Source organism: Falco punctatus, assembly GCF_963210335.1.
Source record: "Falco punctatus genome assembly, chromosome: 1".
In the NCBI taxonomy this organism is placed as follows: Eukaryota; Metazoa; Chordata; class Aves; order Falconiformes; family Falconidae; genus Falco; species Falco punctatus.
The window spans coordinates 86,945,795-86,964,719 of NC_137580.1; the positions used below are offsets into that span (position 1 = coordinate 86,945,795).

At 42.3% G+C, this 18,925-nt stretch overlaps 1 protein-coding gene across 11 annotated transcripts in view; it reads left to right on the forward strand.

Annotated features, from left to right (window-relative positions):
- The window catches only part of GNB1L (G protein subunit beta 1 like), a 44,409-nt gene extending 34,365 nt beyond the window's left edge, over nt 1-10,044 (forward strand). For 10 of the 11 annotated variants that reach the window (XM_080373988.1, XM_080373983.1, XM_080373987.1 and 7 more), the window contains exons 6-7: nt 3,312-3,527; nt 8,346-10,044. In XM_080373988.1, the coding sequence (XP_080230114.1) occupies nt 3,312-3,527; nt 8,346-8,606 (477 nt within the window). In that variant the 3' untranslated portion in view covers nt 8,607-10,044. The remainder of the gene's footprint in view (nt 1-3,311; nt 3,528-8,345) is intronic. The other variant, XR_013925775.1, reaches the window with a different exon arrangement.
- Nucleotides 10,045-18,925: the final 8,881 nt, after the last annotated feature.

The following is an 18,925-nucleotide window of genomic DNA, read 5'->3' on the forward strand; positions in this document are numbered from 1 at the left end:
GGCAAATAATTATATGTGGCGTACCAAAGGGACGCTCTGCATTCTGGTTTGCGGTTTCACTGGAAGTGGCTCACTGAGTAACCCTGTAACCATAAAAGCAGGAACACAAGCTAACCCAGCTGCACCCCTTCCTGAATAGAGGCCATCCAGGATTTCTTTGTACATGACTCTGTTGGGCAATATCGACATACCCAGGAGGTGAGCACTCCCCATCGCTTATGGGTAACGTGTTGCCTAAGAGACTATTTGATGTTGATTATGGCACAGTAAATTAACAAGTTGAAACAGAAGCTGACATGGCGAGATGGTCTGAAGGAAGTATGCTCAGGGTTGTTGTCCAACAAGACTTTGGGGGCTGCAGCCATGTACTATCATATTTTTATGAATGCCAATAAAAAAAGATCCACGTGGCAGGGAAACAATGCACATGAATTAGAAACTTTACTATAGCGCAGAAGGAAATTGAGGCTTAGGTTAGGCTTGTCGATTAAGCCCCACTGGCTTCGCCTAAGCAGTTGAAAAGCTTGCAGCTGTTTATTTTGCTGTTTTGAAACTTTTTTCCCTCTCATTTTACCAGATCTGTCCTTATATGTTTTAGTTCATTCAGTGGGGTTTTCCTTGTGAAGGTTCACATTCTTAATTGTCCCTTCAGCTTCACACCTTCCTGCTATTACTAATTGGGTGGAGTAGGATTTGCAGGAGTTAAGGATAGTCTTCCCTTACATTTTTTGCACTCCTTGGGGAAGGCATCACGTTGCGTAACGGTGCAAACAAAATAATTCAACAGGAATAATACATGTAGAAACTGGAAATGCAGAGTTACTACTTTATATAAACTATAGCAATTATTCCTGTTGAGTTGACAGCAAATCACCTTCTCTTCCTTCCTTGACAGTTATCCAAATGCAACAACAAAATGTTCTGCTTAGGAAGAACAATGATTTATAATTTAATTTTTCCACTGAAACAGAACATGAATGGTGAAGACTTTTAGCCAGGAGTGTCCGTTATTAGGCACTGAAATAAACAGGCCATTGTGAACCACTGCTTGGTGAGCCCAGGCTGAGAGCTCCCCTGATCTTTCAATAGCTTTTATTGTTTAAGAATACGTACTTATTAAAATATTACACTTCATATGGTTGGGGAAAGTCAGCAAGAAGTAGTGTGGGAGACCTTCATTTCATAGAACACAGTATTTTGTTTTTAAAATGGACCAATATTAACCTCACTTGCAAATTACTGGGTTTCAAATCTAAGCTAAGATACCTACAGGAAAAAGAAAGGTTTTACTTGGTATTTCCTGTAATGCTGAGCATTCATCTGTCTCTCCGACCTTAATGAGGGTTATGAGCACCTAGGAAAATCTGGCCATCCCATTTGGAGTGAGGCAGAGGAGCCGACTCTGCCCATCCACCTTGTCTTTCCCTGGCTAATGGAAGCTATGGCTCCTGTGGAGGAGTCCTGTGTTCTTAGAAGAGCAGTAGAAATAATTGTGGAGGGTTTTAAAATGCCCATTCTGGGGGCTTTTTTTAAGGTTAATTGAAGTACCTATGAAATACTTTATTTTGCTTTGAAAGTTTTACCCTTGAAAGTTGAAAGTTAAATATAAATCAGATCTGGAATGTTCATTTCATTCAGATTTTAACTTTTCCCCGGTATTAAAACCCAGGTACTCTTCATTCAAAATACCTGGTAAGTTGACATTAATTCACGTATATTTGACACATATTCATTGCTCTGATGTTATTTTAGCAGATCAAAAATTTGACAGAAAAAAATGTGCACAGTTCTGGGCATTATGAGAGACCTTCTTTGCGAGCCTTTCTAGCCACAGCATGCTCCCTACCTTTTCAAAAGGGATCTTAAAGCAAGGAATGAGGCTCCTGCAGGATCCCAGGTGTGCACAGACCTGTTCAGAAAGATGATGTAGGGGATTTCCCCTTTGGTTTCCTTCTTATAAGGGACAATTTTCTTCTCTGCTCAGTGAGATCCATTCCTCGTTCAAGCAGTTCTCTAGGCTGAATAAATCTGAGAAAGAGCATGAGGCTTTTACTCAGCAGTCTAATAAGACTTAGACCACCCATCTCTTGTTAGTTTAACTCCCCCTAGAACAAATAACAACCAGTGGGAGAGTAGTCTGGGCCATTTAATAGAGGCAGGGAGCCTTTGGCCACTGCAGGCTTGTATCATGACATTGATGGCCAGCAAGTTGGAAGAATGTCATTCAATAACATGATACCAGTAAAAATTAATTCTTTATAAATGTCCTTTACCTTTATTTGGATTGAATGTCAAGGAAACAAATCCTGTAGGATCAGATGGCGTTTGGAAAGAGCTGAATAACCTACCAGATACTTTTCTTAGGTGTGCCTGCATGAGGTGGTTGTAACCCCAGTGTCTTATTTTGGTGTTTCTTCTATTAAAGAAATAACTGGCATTAACAGATGCCTGTTTTTTAGTTGCTTTTCATTAGGGATTTGCATCTTCACTCACATAAGCAGTTACTGCTTATGGGGTCATTAGTCTTTTGGCTGGAGCAATGATGAATACTTTCCTTAAGTGTGACATGTAATCCAGTAATGTTCCCTTCTTTGAGTTATTTCAGAGGCTTAAATAAATTAGGTGTCTGCCCAGGGTGCCATGCCCTTTGGCCTGTGACATCATTAATCAAAATAGCTTTCAATTGGCTACAGTGGGGCTCAGGCGCCTGTTAACCCCTTGGTGACTCACCCAGAGATTCCTGACAGAGGTTCAGTGTTTACCTTTAAGCACTATGGTGTGCTTGGGTAAATGATCCCTGTGTGTAACCCTACACTTGGCAAGGTGAAACTGAATGCTTGAAGCATGGCACTTCTTTCAGTGTCCATGTGGGTTTGTGTAGCTTGAGAGGAACTCGGTTGCTCCAAGTAATTTTTTTTAAGGAACGCAAACCAAGTGCAGGCCATGAAGTAAAGCTTCTGAAAACTTCAGGCAGCCTTTTGTCAGGTGTTGTAGAGGACATCAGTCTGGATTTTCAGAGAAATTTTCCGTATGTATGTGTGTATATACACGTATGTTAGATATATATTATATAAATACAGAAATTTATATGTAGGTATAAAAACCGTAAGTGTATGTCAGCAGTTACTTAGTGATGCTTTTTGTATGTGGATGGACTGTCAAGATCTGAGATTCAGGCTTCGGAACTTTTCACTCCTAAGCCAGTCAGCGCTTTTGTTTTATTTTCTTGGTGCTTGGACTGAAACCTACCTGGGGATGGTAATTTTCCTAACGGGCTATTTACTTCTCAATTTTACTTTTCTCTTGATCAGCTCAGCTGTGGGTCACAACCTTTGCTTCTGGCTGGCTATGAAGATGGATCAGTGGTCCTTTGGAATTTGTCAATGGGAAAAGCGTCGAGCCAACTTGGTTGCCACCAGGAGCCAGTGATGAGCCTTGACTTTGACTCGGAGAAGGCCAAGGGGATCTCGGGCTCATCTGAAAAGGTGCTTAGCATCTGGAGCCTCAATGAGCAACAGAACCTCCAGGTCAGGATCGTTGGCCCTCTAGTGTCATTTATCCCACTTTGCACTAACAGTTTGATAGACTAAAAAAATATTTAGTCATGAAGAGGAGTTGTTGCAGATCTCTAGCTAATTAATCACAGACTGGTTAGAATGTCTGTGCTATGTGACTAGACTTAGCAAAAGATGGTGAGGATTTTAAAAAAAAAAAAAAAAAAAATCCTCTCACATGTTTCTGGTTTTACCAAAGTTGCAGCAGGCACACAAGCCTAGCATTACTCAAGCCATTGCCTCCATATCTTCATTTATCACGTTAGTAGTATTCAGCTCTCAGAATGTCCTAAACATTATAAATGAGTTATAAAAATGAGAAACAAAGGATTGCTTTTCCAGAGGTTCTGCTTGAACGGATAGAGCTTTCTTTCCACTGTGGGAAAGACAGAAATACTCCATAAAATACTTCACAAAACAAAAAGAGGAGTAGTAGCCCAGCTAGCACCAAGAGGACATGAGGTTTAGGCAACCAGCTTCCTCTGGCACCTTTAGAGCCCTAGCCAGAGACAAAGTAAGTTAATTGGATGTATCTCTTGTGTCTGAGCTACGCGAACCTGGGATGGCTGGTTTAGAAGGAGATCTCATCATCACCAGCTCAGACTGTGCTAGTGAATGGCAATAAATATTGCTTAACCTAGACAACTTTATCAAGTGTTCCAACAGTGCCAAGGGGTTAAGTACGTTTTAACTGGGTGTGGAAATGAAGTGCATAAAAGCTCATGAAAATTAAAATGGTCCATGCACAGCCTCTCCACTACCGAGTGCTTTAACCTTTTCTAAAGTGGCAGTTGTCCCCTGCATGTACAACAAAGAGGGCCTGAACCAGCCCCTGTGTGCCCCCATATCACCCCTGAGAAGAGAGCTGCTGCGTACACCAATTCATGGAAGAACAATAATCGTTTTTCCAGCTTGCAGCTTTTGTGGGGAGTTTTTAGGTAGTGTGGCAAGTTAACGCTGTTTTCTGAATGGTGCTACGGGAAGAAAAGCAAGTGCTTGGACATCCAGCCGTGACTCGTCACCTGGGGGGGGCACTGCGAAGGTACATAATCTGTTCGGCCTCACCACACAACCAGCATTTATGGAGTGGTAGGGCACTGAGACCCCCGTGCATGTGGTGTAAATGCAACCAACTGAGATGAAGTCGCACAGCACACACTGAGGAGAACATCCGAACTTTAATAGGCAATATGACACGAAAGGAAAGAGGCACTCCAGGCTGAAGAAGTAGCAAAGGTGTTCTAAGCTAATGTGATAAAGAGTGTTAACAAGTCTGATACATAGCTGTTGTGGTTTGGGGGGGTTTTGGTCATTTTTGCCCTTCTCCTGCCTGGGTCTTTCTGGCACTATTGGCACACATCTGCACCTCATGTCCTTAGCTCTGGGAAGCAGAAAGGAAAGTGAGCAGGTAAGTCCCAGTAAGAAACTCGGTATTGAGACTAGTTTTCTAAGGCCCAGAAGTCTGACATCATGACAGGCTTCTTAAAGCTTCAAACACTGGTGTTGGAGAGGAAGCTGTTTCTTCATATTAATTATAGCTTTTTTCCTAAATTCAAAGGAAATAATTGTTTTCCACAGCAGATTTCAGTTATGAGTTAACTGTAATGCAGGGCTACAGGTATGATTCATGGGAAAAATAAGTAGTTGTTCACCCGAAATATTCCAAGCATTGTTTTCCACAGGGTATTCACATTCCCAAGAGATGTAGGGTCGGTTACTTCTCCAGCATGTCACGCTGATAGTAGCATTTCTCAGAAGAAATTTAAATGCCAAGTATTATAAACTATAAGTAATGTTTCTGTGCTTCATGCATAGTGTGAATGCCCTAATAAAATGCATCTTTCACATAAGCACTAGAGATTGTCAAGGACATAGATTAAGTTTTTTTCCACTATTGCCTTAATAATATAAACCAGATGGGGATTTTTTTTTTCCCCTGACATTCCAGGCACCTGAGGTAATGGTAGACATTGGAAAGCCACTCAGTGGCACATTATTTTTATTCTAAAAGGTTTTAATAAGTAAATGTGGTACATAGCTATCTGCTGTTGGAGAAATAATGACGCAATGATGGTACTTCAGCTCTGTTTTAAGTGGCAGTGTTCCAAAGTGTCAGTGAATAGATGATGAAGGTAACTTCATGGTTTATTGCTATGGGGAAAGTTTGGTGTATTGTCTTCTACAAGAAAGTTGCTGAAATCATCACTGTCAGCAAATGACTGGATTGGGTATGAGCCTTCTGATTTGGATGAGATAGTGTAATTACGTGATGATGTTTGCAGTAGAAGGTAGGAGGTAAACAGCTTCTGCAGGTGAATAAACAAAGCAGAACTAAGGAATCTGATAATCACAGCTCCTTTATAAATAGACAAGAAAAGATAGTCTGTAAGTTGTAATGTAAGTAAGAGCACAAGTTCTGTTGTCTAGGTTGCTGAGGCTTTTCCCTCAAATGCCAAAGCTAAGGCTGCTGCTATCTTGGCTATTTTTCTAAGAAGAATAGGGCTTAAAGACACGATTCAGGTGTAGGACAGGGAGATTTTAAAAACAGAAAACTCATAGATAACATGTGTTAAGGAAGAAAGGAGAGGCGGTTATCTGTTGGCCTCAGCATGTCAACATTTCTTAATGGATCTGCTAGTAGCTGCAAGTGTCCTGGTCATGACTGGCTGGAAGCAGCTCACCTGTTCTTACCTTTTTTTTTTTTTTCCCTCTTAATTAGAAGCTGGTTTTCTGGTTGGGAAATGATGTTTGTATGCATTTGACTACAGTAATTGCCCCTGAGTGACTGGATGGCACAAATCCTGGCACTGGAATTTTACCTGGCTGCAAATACCTTGAGCAAGTTGTTTGTTTTGCTCTCTCCCCTGTTGTATTTGCAGATCATGCACAAATGCCCACTGTTCCCTCATGTTCCATAGCCAAAAGGCATCACCATTACAGGCTTCATTTTCAAGTTGTAGCTTGCTGATGACTGCAACTTCTCCCAGTCGCCCTGATTTTGCTGTATGGATCTTGCCCACATAATTGACAGTAATGATGGGAAGCACCACACCCAGGATTGGTTATAGCCATTAGCTAATAATCTCAGTTACAGAGTAAGGCCCATCGTACATTTGCCAGACTGGTGATGTAAGTAATAAATCCTTCCCTTGCCAGTATGCATTCGCCAACAAAAATCCCACTATTTGGTGTAACTGGGGAGTTTGGAAGAACATACGTACTAGCAAAAAGCACAGGTTTTACAATAGCAGCCCCCCCAAAAGGCCCACATGCAGCCTCTTACTGCTCATCAGGCTTGAGCAAAACTTGCTGTCCTCTGTTCTGAACTAGTTGTAGACACATTTATCAGGTCCTGTTTAAGAGAGGAATGTATGGAGTGTTCAAGAAGCATGTCAAATTTCATTTAGCCTTTTTACTCATCAAATTGTGCATCTCTTGCTGGTTTGAGTAAGTAACTGGGTAGTTGTTATACAGTAGAAAAATCATTGCTTCTAGCTTTGTGCCTGTAAGATTCAAAAATGTGTTCAACTGCATCTGAAGCCAACTCTGACCAGCATTTCTGCAGGTTTTGTTTTCTACATCCAATATTGGAGGTAAAATTACCTGCAATTAATATATTCCTTATAATCCTGCACTAACTGTGCATCATGTTAATCCCTTCCTGCCTCAGAAAAAACAGCAAACAACCTGCAACATATTAAAACATACATTAATTATATTAACCTTTGGTACAAGATAACTACAAATTCAGTCTTTAGTAGATGGTGACATTAATGTATCATTTCCAATTGTGCTTATAAATAACAGCACTTCAAAGTCAGCACACACTAAGAATGTGTTTCCCATAAAAAGCTAGGCAATTCCCATACGTGGGCACGCATGCACACACACACTCTCTGGTGCATATACTCCATGTGTTTCAGAGAGAGACTGCTAAGTAATGCAAGTTACCTGAGGTGAGAACGGAGCTTTTCCTCTGTGCTTCAGGGGAAATGCATGTCAGTGAAGTGAGAACTTTTCTTTCCAAGGGCCAGGTCCTGTGCAGCCCCAATGCCTCCTAAAGATAAATTCCTTCCCATTTAATTGTACCCCTCAGAAACTTGTGCCCCGGTAGTCTCCAAACAGTAACAAAAGGCTTCCAAGATTGAAATCAATAACTCGGTCATAATCCCCTTCTTGGAATTCGGTGTAAATGAAAGTCTCTTGGGAAGGAGTACTAGAAATACAGATTTCCTGACACTGTAACCTAATTCCTGGAAGCATTCCTTTCTCAAGACTGTGGTAAATGCTACCACAGCTTATTGGGGTTTTTGTGAGGGGCCACAGTAGCAGAAATAAGTAGCAGGTAGTTTAAACATCAGCTCAGAAGCTCCGCATGGGAATATTGCAGAAGCAGGGGAAATACATGGCCGTAGCTCTGAGTGTTGCAGGTCATGCAAGAGTAGCTGGAAGAAAAGAACAAAGCTCTGTAGTCTGGTTCTCAAAACCTTGACTCAAGAGTTTTACTTGTGGCAGAATATAAATAGCTGTAAATGCAACGTAAACTAAAAACATACAGGGAATGCTTTTATTTTTAGAGAACGGTGCTGGAGATAGATGGGCTGAAGTTAAGGTCTTTTCTATGTCTATAATTGTTCTCGCTAAGGCATCATCTACGATGTGGTGAAAAGCTCCATACCACCTGTGTGATACTAGTGTGTATGGGTGGGCACTTACACCTTCTAAAATCCCCAAAAGTTCCTCCTTTGCTGTTTTAAACAATTGACACTCACCTGTAATTTTCTCACCTAGGTTTACAAAACACACAAACTTGTCAATGCCGGCATATCTGATATCACCATTCGTCCAGACAAGAAGATTTTAGCAACAGCAGGGTGGGATCATCGCATCAGGATCTTTGGCTGGAAAAAACTGAAGCCCTTAGCAGTGCTGGACTACCACACAGCAACGGTCCATTGTGTGTCCTTCTCGGATCACACAGACCTCAGTGAGAGACTGCTGGCAGCTGGCTCAAAAGACCACCGCATCAGTATCTGGTCAATATATACATAGACGTGACTTGTTCTGCGCTGTCATGGACTAGGAAAACAGCACTTGTGAAGCAACTCTTTACACTGTAATTCAAACCTGGATGTGGGGAAAGCAGTAGAATGTATTACCAGGCTGAAGTAAGAGTCCTAGGTTAATTCTTAGCTGCTTGTTCAAGCTGCAAGTTTTGTTTTCCAGAGAGGAAGGTGGATTTTTAAAATTCATAGCAAGCAGAGCAAGGCCAGTCACAGACAAAGACACAGAACAAGTCACTTTGAGTTCTGTTGCAGGTTTGTTAACAGCTTTTCTTTGGCAGGTTGCTTAGATAACTTGTGCCAATATCTTCTTTTGTGAAAAAGAACTGGAATCCCTCAGACTGCAGTGGGGGCAACATACATCTTGTTTGTAAGTCATTTGTGTATCCAAGAATCTGAATCTGTGTAAAATACTACTCTTTCTTGAAAATTTATACCCATTAAACCACCTCCAGTGGTTTCTCATTGTCAGTTACTTTTTCTTCCCCATAACTGAAAGGCTATCAGAACAACCTTGATTTGTTCACACTTCTGTCAGTTTCTAACCTAAACCAACAGCCAGGAATGTGACTAGGGACGGCCTTTGGCATTTATGAATTTCATTATGTCTCCTGTCACCTCAAGCCTCACAATTAATCACAGGAAAGAAAGGGAAAAAATCTTCCCCTGCACTGCACTGCAAAGCTATGTAAAGCTTTTACAGAGCCAGTGCTAAATCCTTTCCCTAGACTGACTAGCTGAAGGATTTAAACTCGGCAATCCAATTAGCGCCCTTCTCCTTGGAGAGTTAGGGCTAAGTTTCAGCACGGCAAGTCTGGGATTCAGCTACACAGCTCCCATTAGCATTTAGGGGAATGGCACGGATAAATCCTTACCCACATAGTGCAAATGGCTCCATTGACTCGTCATCTCTACAGTCATGGAAGCTGAAATTCATTCATGAAGGTTTTTTTTGTTTGAATCATGAAGCAGCATTTGCATTCTTTTAAAGCATATTAGACATAAAACTGTTTGTTCGTAGACATCCTACTGTTGTATTCAGTCACAAAGTTGCAGTTACAGCTGTCCCACTGAAGCAAGGTGTCCTGGAGACTAGAACTCAGCTTCATAAGCTGCAGTGTTCTGTGTCTAGGCTGTGCGCTGTTGATAGTTTACTGGAAATTTGTTTCTGCCTCTGTACAGAGCTGGACATCAAAGAAAAAGTCGACAGAATTGTAGTGAACAGCAACATCAAAAGAATTTAGAAATTATTTCAGGGAGAACACACAAGCAAATTAAGGTCCAGGTCTGCTATCCAGCTGTGCTGCACAGGCAGAGGATACTGTTAGACTAAAAGTCTTACACACCAAGCCCGATGTTCACTCCATTACAACACAGAAACACGATACTGTTGCCAGGCTTTTCTAAATAAAACTTGGCTTTACATATTTTGGAGTGTGATGACACTTTAAATAATGCATTTATTTGATTGTTTCTTTACTATTTGGCAGCTGCATGGAGGATCACATTGCACTTGAATGTTAAAGCCCAGTTTTGAGTGATCCTGAGTCAGGGAGAGGTACTGGTATTCACTACATCTACCAGACAGTTGCACAGATGTTAAGTGCTTCATCTCCACCCCTCACCCACCTCCCACACAGAGGAGGAACTACCTACGCTGTACGAGAGGCTCTACCAGCAGCCTTACGGAATGGGACAGGGTCCTTCTCCACAAACCTGCTGCTAGGAGGAACTTTTTTCTTTCTCCTCTTTCTTAAAGTAAGTCAGAATTGACAGATAAACAAACAAACAAACAGAGCAAACCCTGTCATGTGTGGTCCAGGGACCCATCACAGGGAGTCTGCAAAGAGCTTTCCTTCTGGCTGGCCTGTCTGTGCCACACCACACACAAAGCCTGTCAGGCAGCCTTGAAATGTCTCCTGTTTGTCTCCCACTTGCGTGGTGCTCTTGAAAGAGAACACAGTGAAATTCTGCTGTACGAGAACAATTTCACAATCACATAATATTTAAAAGGACATACCCCAGTAGATACATGCTTGGGCTTTAGTCTCCTCACCACTTAAATTATTAATATTTAACTTATTTATTTATAATTTAAGACTTGTTTAACTTATTTATTTATAAGTCTTCACCCTGCTCTGTGCTTTAACCTAGGTAATCACTGCACCTTTCTAATCAACAACCTTGAAGTGAGAGCTGATGAAGGCCTGTGCCCTAAAAAGCACTGTCAAGCTGGTAGATGAGCACTACCCTGAATTGAGGGTGTGGGGAGACACACAACCACAACAAAAAAACCCAGCTCTGCATCTCCTCAAGCATGGATCTAGATGTCCTGTTTCAAAAACTAGCATTTTATCACCCGCGCAGCTCCAAGGTACAGGGTTAGAGGCACAGCTGCTACCATCACTTGGCATGGATCATGGATCAAGGCCAGGAAACACCTTGGACTCCTGGTACAACACGCATGGGACTGCTCACTGCTGGAGCCCAACTTGCTTTGGGGCTATCTGAAAACTTAGCTTCCAAGCAAAATTTACGTTTCCACAGCTTATCACTCAAAAAAGCCCAACCCAAACCAAAACCCAAAAAAACAACTCCAACTGTCAAGACACAGTCAGTCCCTGCGTTGTGAACCCATGCTCTGCCTCCTCTCTCAGCTGTGCATCCCAGCTACTAAAAGTTCCTTTTTCTCCTCTTTCCAGATGGACACCAGAGCTGCTCTGCAGTGGCCGGGGGTGGGGGTGGGGAGGTGGCCTGCAGGGTGCAAACCTTCCTCTTCTCCATGGCAGCAGCCTACACTGTTGGGCAATTTCCACAGAGTTGAGCTGCAGGTTTAATGCTCATGCAGTGGAAAAGAAAAGGAGATCCAGGGTTCACCCACCTTAGGCAAATGGTTATTGTTGGAAAGAAGAAGGACTAAGCCTGGTGCCCACAGAGAAGTCGTCGCACTCTCGTCCTTTTGGCAGGAAAAAGCAGAGGCACACTAGAACACAGTGTAAGCAGCCAGAAGCATTTCAAGAGTGGAGCGAGGACTAAGATGCAAACTCCTCCAGCACTTCAGGGCAGCTCCACAGTTCAGCACACCCCTCTTCTGAACGCCAGTGATAAGCACCTAATGAGGCTCTGAGGCCCTGATGCAGCCTGGCTTCTGGCACAGCTGGCTGATGGGCTGGCTCACAGCCCACCCCAACGCAGGTCCCAAAGCTGTACACAAAACGTGTCTAATGAAGGCCTGTGCATCTTATATCCACTGTGAGAAATAACTGTTGGTGCAAATACTATGATATTGGCACAGTGGCAGCCCCCTAGGAATAATGAATGAATACCTCACGTCTTAATATGAGTGCTATTAGATGAAAGCCCGAAAGTTAAGAACTCCTGTATTACTTCCACTGAAAAATGCCATTTACTGTCAATGTCAGTGTCTACAAGTAATTATGGAGACTTAGAAGGGATGTTTAAATTTACTAATAGGTCTTTTGGAAGATAACTAAAGAGTACTATGTGCCTTCACATCCAACTTAATGCCCTTTGCTGGGGGTTAAATATTAATGTTTGTCTGACTAGGTAGATTTAAAAATAAACCCAGTCATGCAAGCACAAATTGAAAATGAGGGCATGAACTGCATCTGTAATCTTCCTAGCAGGCAGACACAGAGGAGTTTCATTGGCTTCAAGAGGAAGGACACGTTGCAGAGCTGCCTGCAAGAACAGACCCATCCCACACTTACTTACTTCCCACTACCAAAGCACTATCCATGTGATACTTTTGCACATTACGATTAATTCATTAACGCTTCACATCACTACTGATTGTATTTAAACACTCAGTAAAGGTATTTTTTCCCCACCTTACAGTTTCCTTGAAATGAGCAACAAGACTACATTAGTTTGATTTAGAGTTGAGCCTAAATGCCATAGGCTGAATGTGAATTACAGTCTTATAAAAAAGTTTATTTGCATAAGGAACTGACCTGGACTTCCCTAAAGTAGAATGATTTCCAACAGGAAGGACAGTCTATATTGCTATAGACTGTAAACTACAGCTGTCTAGTTGCATCTAGGAAATTAAAAATTACTTTTTCTGAAAAAAAAACCAAACACCACCTCTTTACAGTTGTAACATGAGTGTGGTTATCATTCAAGATTTAAGCTGACGTGCTAGCAGGAAGGTTGTGAGTGAAGAGCCACCTTAAACTGCTTGGAGTTAGCTCTGGAATCTCACCTGCCAGAAAGGCACAGGGCTAGCCTGTACCTGGCCTAAAGGATTCGGGAGTGAAGGCGATGACAGCTAAATTATTACAAAAGGCTTCCTCCCAAGAATCACTGTCTTTGGCACTGTGAGAGGGAAGAAAGCAACTAGCATTTGTAAACTAACAGAAATAAATCCCAAACACTAGCATTTGTGCAGCAATTACATGGAATATTTATCACTACTGGAATGAATGGTGATCTCTGACCCTCTCACATTTTTTTGCAAATGAATCCATTAGTTCCAACCCCTTTCTCTTATCAGTACATGAGCTGTAAAGCACTGCAGTCCTATGTGTAGATGAGCAAGGAAAGAGGAGATTAATTGAATTTGTAGTAATGAGTGAAAAAGGAAGTAGGCTGGGGACTGCAGTGTGACAGTTGTTAAATTTAGCCCTATACAATGCAATTGCTTCAGTAAGCGGATAAATTACTCTCTGCAGCTTGACTTGGATTGTTGCAAAGGTTTGAGTTTTAAAAAGCAGATTTTTATACTAAGTCAACAGTGTCTTCTGGACTGCTTTGGTTTTTAGCACATTTAAGATGCATCTACAAAGCCAACTTACAAATTAATAAATCTTTGCTTTAATTCAGTCTGCCAAGAACCAAGATAGAACACTGACTACTGCAGGAGCCATGTTAAGGATGTAAACCAAAGGACTGGGGATTAGACAAGGATTACTGAGTGCTAAATCAATGTGTTTCCTTTTCTGGCTGTGTGTCTGTGGTGTGAAAGTATGGATCGTTACATAAAACATGGCACATGACTGCCTGGATTACTGCTAGACAATGTTACAGCAATGCTGAGACTCAAAGTTTGATGTTTAAGCATGACCAGTGTGCTACTGAGAAAGTGATGGCAATGACCAAGGAAGAAGGCATGTTTTTTCTGTTATGTGCAATATTCTGAAATTCCAGCCTGGGTCCCCCTGCTAGATGTTTTATCTATGCCGTGTTTAATCCATGCCCCACTCTTCTGGGCCATGATGGAGGTTTCCTTCATAATGTGAAGAAAACTATCCAGAATTAAGATCATACCAGGGGTTTTTGGCAGTGCATTTAAGGATTTTACACTATGAAATTAAATGCAAAAAACCCCCATGTCTGCACTATCATATACAGCAGATTATAGAAATGTAACTTTTTAAATAGACATAAACTGAAGCATCTCGATTGTGAAACCTGCCAACAACATCAGTGTGGAGCGAACAGCCACATTCTAGATACCAGATTCTTTATCCCCTGACGTTACCATGTACTCTCATCCCTTCTCGTCAAGACAAGACCAGCAGCCAGAGTTTGGGCTGGTCAGTCACACAGCCATTCTTGTGTATGGTTTTATTTACCACCCCCCCCTATCAAACACCACAAAATACAGATCTGTTGTTTGGCTTGAGCCTTCTGCTCCCCTATGCATTTTTGAAGCTATCACCAGCCACATTTACTCAGCTTAAGAATTTTGTTCCTGAGTAGTGACACCCCCCCATATACATTTAGTAGTGATACACACCCCCAAATGCTCATATATTAGCCTAATACATGCAATTAATAATATGCATTTAATTAATAATTATGTGTTATTAAAAAACATAGTTGGGACCATAGCAACATAATCTCTCAGTTGCGAATGCTTTGCTCCTCTGATCAATGGTATGAAATATATCTCTATGTTCTATCAGTGTACTGCTTTATTCTGACTTATCTCGGGGGAATTTGAATTACAGTTTGCTATTAGAAAAGGAGGGGGTGAGGTGGCAAATCAAAACAAAGAAGCAACTTGCCCCTCTAAGTCAGGTGACACAAAGATTCTGGAAAGCACAAGGGACCTTGAAGCAAACCACCTCCAGCAAAGCACCAGAATCCTTACGGGAAAAGGACAAGGATGGCAGGGAGGAAAAGTACCTGGAGTTAGCATACAGTGATAGGTCTGTCTTTTTAAACTCGTACACCAGCTCATTTCAGCTTCAGAAGTCTTTGCTTTTACCTCCCCAGCATCCTTTTTTAAAGGTGTTGAACACTAGAAAATCCTGTAAACGGCAGCCTACACCTCTAAATAAGCCTGTGCTCACCCACTGGAGCATATATTTATTTCTCTACTATGAATAGCCATAATGCCAAATGTTACAGTGCCACACGCGCTGCAGAAGAACCATCCCAGACCAGTACTGACTATCTCCTTACAGGAGAATGACATGGCAGTGGGAAAAATACTAATTCTAACAATTGTCTATTACAATGTTAAGTTTAATTAAAACAAAACTGTTACATTAGATGGAGATTACAGCTGGGTGCCGTTTCCTCCTAGTTTTTATTCACAGTATACGTAAATTAGGGCAGCAAAATACTTAAGTCCTTCCGTACTCTCTGAACGGCAACAATCTCTTACCTACCAGCTGCAGGGCTGATTGATCCCGATTATGTCCAGATCAGGGAAGCTAGGGAGGATGTTAAAATGCTGAGCTGTTATTCTGCTCCATAGCTCTGGCACCCCATGCATGCAAAGGTAAGTTTTTCCAGGCGTCCATGGCACTGCCTGCTATAAACATGTTCTGACATAGGTAGGAGGAAGGTTGGTGCGTTGGGCCTATATAATAACTTTAAACATGGCAGAGAATGTGGACATGGCATTTGTCTTGACAGTAATTAAAAAAGTTGCTGATATGAAATCTCAGTGATTCATGGATACATTGTCTATGTTCAGAGAAAAGCATCTAGGCTGCTTTTAACATAATACTTATGGCAAGTATTGTCTCTTCAGAATTTTTTGCGTCAGATATTTTGATGGCATGCAGACTTGGCATCACACTAAATAGAGACATTGAGTCTTTATAGTTTTATCTCTTGAGCCCATCTGGTTTGAAGTAATTGACAACAAGCAGGAAAGGAAATAGAATGAAAGACCCACTTCATGTTTGCCGAAATAAAAGAAATGTGTAAGGCAGTGCTCAAATAAAATCGGCCTGGGAGGAGGGCTGCTGCACTCTCCTCTCACCACCCCTCCTCTACCCTTTTAAGATGTCTGGAACAGGACAGCTTCACCTGCAAGCCCTCGGCTCTCCGTGCTAGCTCGCACTGCCTGCTGTTGGAGCTCAACCGCCAGCTAAAAGGCGGCTGAAGCAGGCAGGCAGAGCACCGAGGGAGAAGGGGAACCGCCTGCCCCCCAGAACGAGGGACAATGGGAGCACTAAGCGAGCAGAGTTAAAAAAAAGCAAACGCGCAGCCCTTGTCCAAGCTAAAACTTCTAAAAAAAATAGTATCACAAACACATAATGCAAAGGCCCTTCAGTAAGTTTTACATGTTGTTTATTCTGTTTTTAACTTCCTTTTGTAATTTACAGATACAGCCCAAGGATTTCAGTCTGAGTACCTGGGCACTTGTGCAATTCCCCCTGGGGCGCGCAGGTACAGAACACAGCAATAGCACCCTGAGTGTCCTGCCCTGCCCACTGAAACAACCCGCGGGTAAGTTACCAGAACTGGCTTCAGTGTGAGCATCTTCGGTTGCAGGAAAACATACCCTCTCCTCTCCACCTACCAATGACCACCAAGAGCTGTTCACACAGGAATTACAGAATTCGGTAACTGGAGCTCAGGCTACAACAGGCGTTAAAGGGCACTTGCTCTCTCAGTAAGGCACAATATATGAAATTTTTGTCCTCACAGAGGTGAGGAGAGGCTATCCTTTACCAACTACACAATCACTCTGGGAGCATAAGATGGAAGTTGCCATACAAGTTTGTGTCAATTTATACCATGTAGCAGCTAGCCCTGAAAATGCATATGCTCTCTTTCCCTCTAAGCTGCTCTGTCTCCTTATAGAATTAGGTTCTAAATGTGACTTTTCTGGCTTTTGTTCTTAATCACTTTGTTACTAGTTCAAATGTATAATTTTAACCTAAATAGAAGTGAGTGATTTATTGTAATTATTTTGTATAGGCTGCTCTTCTAAACTTTTTTTTTTTTTAAATCTGGAAAAACATTTAATTTCCCATATGGAAAGAACACATCTATCATACTTTACTCGGATATACTTGGCTGACTATTGCACATATATGCAAAACATATGTGACATATTCAAGGCTGAATTTCATAAAACAGAAATGCTATGAAATGTGATATAATAAATATATTACACAGACATATGTGGCCAATTTATAAAACTATGGTATCTTTGGTAAATTTATAATAGGTCATTTCTGTTGGGGGGGGGAGGTGTGTGAGAGCGCATTTTTCTGGCATATGCAACACATACAGTACTTTACATAAACTTCCTGAAGGGAGGTGAACCTTTGAAAAGCAGACTTGTACGTGTACACACATAGTGTATATGGGACATATCCATATTTTTCAAAATTAATGTGTATCTTCAAAACCACCTCTTGCTATTTGCATTGATTATGTGTACTACATACTGGGCAGGGGAAAAAAAAAAAAGTATGAAATGCTATTCTTGGGGATTAGCAAACCTCTGATACTTAACTAGCTTCCCACAGCCAACAGGTGGCTCTCACCTTAACAGAGAGCACATTTTATAAGCACACGCTGTGCTTATGACAATGGTCAGTGATAGAAATCTTTAGGTATGGTCACTTTAATCTAGTTGTGTCAAACACTCATGTAAATTAAATATGTTACTAATTAATTGAATTATAATAATTAAATGAAGGAAAAAACTGTGTATGTTTAGAAAAAGGTTACATACATACGCACATACTAGCCTCTGCACTAGTAGACTGGACTCTTCATAACACCAGCTTACAGCAACAGCTGAATTATTGCTGGCTGATTATCCTCGAACTATAACTCACAGACTATTGTCCTTCCTTATTTGTGCCCGTGTGCTTCAAAGCTCAGTTCGTTGCTTTATAAAACACATCTACATTTTTCTCTCAGGTGATTGCCTGTTTGCAAGCTCTGGCACAAGTTCTCTAAGGTTTCATTTTCTGCGTGTGCGTGGTCCAATTCGTGCGATGCCCAGGTCTTCCCTCTGGAGGGAGCCTGCTCTTCAAGCACAGCCGGGCAGGGGGGCGCGGCTGCCGTGATGCCCATGCGTACCCCGAGCTTACCTGCCTGCACTGGCAGTTCAGCACGAACGGCGGGTCAGACCGTTGCACCCACTGTCTCAGAAGGAAAAGCAACAACCACCCCAGTGTGTATGTGCGCACACACACACACACAATTTCCCCACCCTCCACCCCTGCCGCGTTCAACAGGCTTACAGCAGCTTTTTGAGCTCCTTGGACGATGGTGTCAAAACTTGCTTCGCAAGTACTGCTGCGTTAGCTCTTCCAGCACTCCTCCGGGCTGCGTCGCTCAGCTCCCGCCCCCCCAACCCAACCTGTGGGTGTCCAACTTGTTTCTAACCTCCTTTTCTTATTCCTTCCAGACCAGATCAAGGAGCGACCGCCCCTTGGCCAGGGATCCTGGCATCACAACCTGAGATCTACCTGCTGAAGAGCATGAGGTCTGTTTGGAAGGGGGAGGACGGCATACCAGCTGAGGCAGCCCTGAGCCATGCAGCCCCACTAGCCATGCACCAGGAAGCCCCCAGCTCATGGGAGACCCACACTGTCCCCCAGTGGCCTGGCGGCGGCAAAATGCCTTTTTATGCTTACTGCAGTCCTTGGGTCATTCTCCACACTGCAAGCCACTGTTACACAGACAGTAAATAGCATGAAAGATGCCAAAGTACTGGTTCCCCTGTCAACGGCCGTGTGTATGCATATTTGAGATTGACTGAAGAGATGCCAGTGCCCCAGGATGCTGAGAGGCATCTACCGAGGCCCACTTCCACAGTTCCACCCAAAACAGTTCTAAGGTCTCCCTGAACAGGAGGAAAGATTAGTAAGAACATCCATGAAGTGTGTAAACAGTGTGCAAGAACACTACAAGCACGCATAAGTCTCATCCCCATGCTCCCATCCAACACTGAATTTAGTCAGATCCATTAGCAAGGCGAAAATAAAACCACCACCACCACCAAAAAATCATTCCTGAAAACCTGAACTATCCCCAGTGTTTGGGGTAAATGATCAAGTGAAAGCCTGTCTTGTTTCA